The sequence below is a fragment of the Quercus lobata genome, chromosome 5 (genome assembly GCF_001633185.2).
Source record: "Quercus lobata isolate SW786 chromosome 5, ValleyOak3.0 Primary Assembly, whole genome shotgun sequence".
NCBI classification, from domain to species: domain Eukaryota; kingdom Viridiplantae; phylum Streptophyta; class Magnoliopsida; order Fagales; family Fagaceae; genus Quercus; species Quercus lobata.
Window position 1 is genome coordinate 36,038,983 of NC_044908.1, and position 5,851 is coordinate 36,044,833.

General features: G+C 36.8%; 1 protein-coding gene across 1 annotated transcript; it reads right to left on the reverse strand.

The window, feature by feature from the left end:
* Nucleotides 1–1,695: 1,695 nt before the first annotated feature.
* Nucleotides 1,696–5,609, reverse strand: LOC115992415 (probable N-acetyltransferase HLS1). Its single transcript, XM_031116611.1, has 3 exons — nt 5,170–5,609; nt 4,763–4,890; nt 1,696–2,722 (listed from the first exon to the last, which is right to left on the reverse strand). Exons 1-3 carry the CDS (start codon nt 5,401–5,403, stop codon nt 1,855–1,857), a joined length of 1,230 nt encoding a protein of 409 aa, XP_030972471.1. The 5' UTR covers nt 5,404–5,609; the 3' UTR covers nt 1,696–1,854.
* Between the last annotated feature and the right edge of the window lie 242 nt (nt 5,610–5,851).

A 5,851-nucleotide genomic window follows, 5' to 3' on the forward strand; every position in this document is an offset into this window, starting at 1 on the left:
CACAAGTTTGGTTGAAGAGAAAAGTGGGGAAAAGATGGGAGAAAATGGTCTTTGGTTAGGAAGGGGAGGGGCAAGAGAAGATAGGGGCCAGAAGTTTTCTTCCTGAGCCCATCATCTGGGGTAAAATAATTTTCTCCTTAAATTATGGGAGAAAAGTGGGAGACAGAGTGGAGTTGATGGGAAATTACCCATCTGCCCTCCCCCCTATTTAATTGTGCTTTTTATTTTCCTCTTTTTCAAGTATGTTACATTTTGGTTTTCTCTCCCCCTTAACTTTTAGTTTTTTTTTTCCCTTATTTAATTTTTTTTTCTTGCTAATAGGGGCATAGGAGTAAATCTATACAATATACCTGAAAGCTCGAAATGTGTGAAAACACAAGAGCTTGTTTAGACCCCCAATTCAAATTACGGCTTGGTTGATTTTACACTAACTTAATACTAAGGGCGGAATAGTGTAAACACAAGCATACAAACACAAGAGCTACTCTAATCCATATTTAAAGCAACATAGCAGTAAAATGAAATGAACAAGAGTAGGGAAGAGAGATACAAACACAAATAACACGCCGATGTGTTATCGAAGAGGAAACCGAAGAACTCGACGAAAAACCTCTCTGCCGCCCTCCAAGCGGTAATCGATCCACTAGACAATCAGTTGGGATACATGGGTAAGCAAGAGACCCTCCAAGCCTAATCTACCCTCTGTACCTAAGCCTTCCAAGCTTCTACTCCAACAAGGCTTCTCGGAACCGTGTCTTATCTAGCTCTCTGGATTCCGCAACAAGCTCCATGTTGCATCTGCCATCCTTGGCTTCTTCCAATGTTTTCCAGCAGCACCAAAACCTCAGTGGACACTCTCAAAAGGTGTGGTAAGTGTTTGGGCTATTGACCTCTCAATGGTATGGAAATGGAGAGGTAGGAGATGAGGAAAATCCACAAACAAAATGTGTAGAGAATTGTTGAATGAACAATTTCTAACTCTCAAGTGTTTTAGCTAGGGTTTTCTCTCTGAAGCTCTCTCTTACATTTGTGGGTAATGTGGGTATAAATAGTGTAGGCACAGAAAGTGTGTATCGGACTGGACAGACTGGCAGAACAGAATGTCTCAAGGGTGTCTCGCGGGAAGGCCTTACCCGCGAGATACTTACGAGACACAATTGTCTCCATCTGGCCTGACTCTTCGCATTCCAGCATGTGCAGGGCACATGAGTTACTTCGCGGGATGCTAAGTTGTGAGCTACCCACGAAAACACTTCATTCTTCAATAGCTTGAATCTTCACACTCTCTCTCACTATTACACAACCCTTACAATAAATTCCCACAACAAATACAAGGTACAAAAGATTGAACAAAATTACAATCAGATTTGGCACGGAATAAAAGCCAACACAAAACAAATTTGTAAATCACAACTTTATTATCATATCATTTTTTTTTCTTAATTAACAATGGAGTATATTTTTTTATCCCCAGCCAAACACCTTGAGAAAAAGTTATAATATCTTTTATCCTTCCACTTTTCCATCCCAACTAAACAAACCCTTAATTAGGTTGACGAGAAAGACTATTAGCTATTTCGCAACCTTTATTTTTTCAATAAGTCTTTCACGCAATGTAAAATTTCATATGACACCATATATTTCATAATGTAGAGTCAAACTAATATGTTGATAGGTTTAAGGGGTTTTCAATGGCACGATCCAATTATTTATATGGAGAATCCTTTTACAAGAGAACTTGGGTTTGATTACCTTGTCTTCATTTATTGTAAGAAAAAACACACACATATAATTAGATGGTTAATTACACCTTACAATTGGACAATTATGTGAGTCAATCAAGCTAAAAAGGTGTCAAAAATCCCGTGGATCAACAAAAATAACAGATGAATTAGAGGATTGGGATTTGATCCAATCAGCTGTGTCACATTTTTCACTAGAATCTGCTAGCTTCTTAATGCACCACAGATCCTCAGCCCATGAAAATCTCTTCCAATGTGGGATGGCCTCCCTAACCGGGTCCCACTGGCCCACCTCTGCGACCACAGCCCCACATCCAACCTCATCTCTAGCCAAATTATGTGCAAATGCACATAGAGACTTCATGAGACTGCGAGCAGTACGTTTTGTTTGACCTTCCATGTGCAAACCATACAAAGTGTAAACCCCAAATTGTCTAAAAACATCAGGAAATGAAGGTAACCTTAGCCATGGCATACATGCATCCACCAACCTAGTTCCCATGCAACACAAGTACGTTAACTTTGACACACCCATCACTTGTAACTTGAACACTTCCTTAGTGTTCCACACGCTTAGAATTGCGAAGCTTGGTGGGAGAATACCTGTTTTTGGATCCCACTTAAGGAAGGAATTCTTGGGGAGAGCCATGAATGTGCCCAAATTGAGCTTGTTACTTAAAATATTGTCTATATCTTTAGGGAAGAATTCTGAATTGGCAAAGGTTCGATGATAAATTGACTCAGCAAGTTGTGGGGTGAGTTTAACGATTGCAATGCTCGAGCCAATTGGCTTGTGATGAGCATGAACAGGCTGTACCAACATGGTAGGAGTTCGAAATTTCATGTATGAACATTTTTGGGTAAATAAATTAATGGAGGCCTCGTTGGTGTAATCGGTGGCCATGTATGCATATTCTGCGCCCTTTTGCTTGCACCATTCTTCTAACTTCTGAACCAGTTTTGTGCCAATTCCAAGCCTCCTGCAAGCCAAGTTTCAAAGAATTCAGAATTAATATTTGTGGTTGAAATATGATGGTTATCTCTTCGAATCTTCTAAAGTGGAATTTGACTTTAAAATAGGTTATAAACCATTAAACCATTATTCTTGGTCGACCAAGGACCCAAATTAAGCACCTAACACCAGGAAAAAAAATTAAAGTACCTAAAGCTATAGTGATGACAAAATAAAAAAATAAAGAAACGAATAATTGTGAGGTACTTTATAAAGTGACTGTTATTCGGAAAAAGTAAGGAAGATTTTAGAAGATACAGTAACATGGCAGACTACAAAAGTAACAATTCGTAGCCTGCATCATATCCAAGGGATGCTTTACCTAGTGACATCTATCACTCTAATTAAATGTCGAAGAAAATTTTAGTTAAGTTATAAGGATAAGTCTAAAAGTTTGATAAACTCGTTTACATAAGGTAAAGCCGACGGTCCTAATGAACTTGTCAACCTTACTTATGCATTTATAGACATAAATGACAATTCCACCTCAAGGCCGACAGCTGCACCTTGAAGTCAATGACACCTGAATATGACAACCAGAATGCATAGACGAGATAAGAAGCTGATGGAAGGAAACTGAAGGGGATAAGTAAACCTTTGACGGGTTTGACATGGCCATGTTTGGCCTCCACGCATGAGTATATAAGGAAAAATCTTATGCCCCACGATTAACCATAATCAAGGGGATTCTTACAAGGAAAGGATCTCACAAAATATGCGTATTAATAAAGATCTTCCCTACAAGGAAAGGCCATCTATGCCAAGGAACATATGTCAACTCTATGCTACTATAAAAATCCCAAAACCCTCACACACCAAGGTTCACATAATTTACCTCAATTTTGGCACTCTAGAGTTATGAAAGTTCTCTAACTTGACATTCGGAGGATATTTGGCCGATACCACATTGATACTCTATGCAAGGCCTTCTTTGTTTTTGTTTCACAAGTGTTGTCTCGAGCACGTGAAGACTGTGTGACTTACTGATGATTTTTGACATTATCATTAAGAAATGCGAGTGCAACATATAGCCTTGTCTTTTTTTGTGTTTTTTTTTAAAAGATAATAATCATAATAAAAAATAAAAATGAGATAGGGACTGGCATGGATCCAATACTTGTGTGAACTGAATTTGTTAAAATTTTAACATGTGTCAAATAAATGTCACATGTCCAATGCCAGACCCTTACTCAGATAAACACCAAATAACACACGTATTTACTTTTTATGTAGAGAAAGTATATCTTATTATGGGTGTATTTATCCTTTCCCTCATAGCTGAGTGAGACCCACCAGCTGCAAGGGAGAGGATACAAATACCAGGTATACGGACCATTGTAGGTGAAGCAAGCAATCTAGCACAAGTTTATATATAATAAATAAATAAAGCAATCTAGTACAAGTTTCATAAAAAGAAAAAAAAAAAAAAAAAAAAAAAAAAAAAAAAAAACTAGGACAAGTACAAACAAGAGGAGAATGGGAATTTGAAGTACGCATGAGTGAAACGCTAGCCAAGCTGCCTTTTCATCTGTCCTTTATTTTATTTTTTCCTCTCTTGGTTGATTAATACTCTCGTTTAGTGGATGACTAAAGTTACGCATAATAATTTTCGCATTAAAAAAATATTAACAAGTTTTTTTTGGTTTTTATTCCGTCATTTTATTTTATTTTCTTATAATTTAGTAGTTATAATAAAGATGAATAACTTGAATTTTGGATGTTTTGGAAATACAAGAAGTGACAACAAATTAAGGTATAATACTTTGGACAATTTTATTATTTGTCATTAACAATTTTTCAGCTTAGAAATTGCGAAATTTTTTTGTAAAAATAATTGTGACTCTAAATTTCTTGTTCCATGATACAAGGAGCATTGCGTCCTCTTTATAATCGAATCAAATCCTTTCTTTATTTCTTTTATTTGCTTTCCTTTTTATTATGGGGGTGGGAATGGGACTAGAATCAAATAAGAAAGCAAAAGATGTAAGAGAGAAAGAGAGTGAAGAACCTGTGCGTGAGAGAGACCCGTAGTCCCAGAATATAAGCCAACTTTACATAAATTGAATTCCCCCTCGTCACAGTTTTTATACACCCTCTTATTACCCCCACAATCTCTCCCTCTCCATATTCCGCAACCTGTACACATCATATTTAAAACGTATAATAAAAACTAATAAAAAATAAAAACTAAAATCTCACAAACCTAGCTAGCTATCATAATTTCTGTTTAAAACAATGATGATTTTATTCACATATACTAAGCATCAAAGTAAGTTTCAAACACAATACTATTTTGAATAAATTGGGCAAATTGGTCACGTCCCCAAGAACGTCATTCCATAATGATTATTTCTTATAATCATACTAGAACACTAATTGAATAATTATTCAATTAATAATATTAAAAAAAATTACCAGCATGATGTGTAGTGGGACGTGACGGGCACGGCATAAGGGGTCGCCCATTAGGTCAGTGAAAAGTGAAGGCTTCCCCTGCTGCTGCTGCCCTGCTTCACACTGTCTCTCAAGCTCTTCCACTGCCAACTTCTCTCTCTCTTCATACTCTCTCACTACAACCACCTTCTTCTCTGCTGTTTCAACCCTGCAGGCCTGTTTTGGCAAGTACTCGGCGGCTACCTTCACTGACATGTTAGAGATAATATGATATACAGTACAACTCAAATGAAATGTGTAGATATAATAGAGTGGAATATTAATTATCTAGTTTTGTTTGTGATATTGTGCTATGAGCTAGCATCAATATATCTATACATATATATAATCGCGTGGGGGAGGATATGCTGACATGGAGAGATTCCTCCAGTTTCAGTGGACTTTCTTTTAATTTCTAGCAGACTGTCACACTAATCATAACACTAATCATATCATGTTACACATTCTCTCCATGCATGTATTTGAATATATAAGCCCAAAAGATGAATATACCCTTTTCAATCGTATTCATCTGTGATCGGGACCAGAATACTAGATATTATTTCAATTATTGCTTGGATTCATCAAGCTACGTGGTGTCTATATATCGAAAAAACCAAGGAAAAAAAAAAGGACAAAAAAATATTGGTGTATAGTCTAAACA

Excerpts from the sequence above, each read along its gene's own strand:
- LOC115992415 (XM_031116611.1), bottom strand. The coding sequence starts at position 5,403 with ATGTCAGTGAAGGTAGCCGCCGAGTACTTGCCAAAACAGGCCTGCAGG. Across the intron at positions 4,891-5,169 it reads TCCCACTACACATCATGCTG|GTTGCGGAATATGGAGAGGG; the intron begins GTAATTTTTTTT and ends TGATGTGTACAG. Across the intron at positions 2,723-4,762 it reads CGGGTCTCTCTCACGCACAG|GAGGCTTGGAATTGGCACAA; the intron begins GTTCTTCACTCT and ends CTTGGCTTGCAG.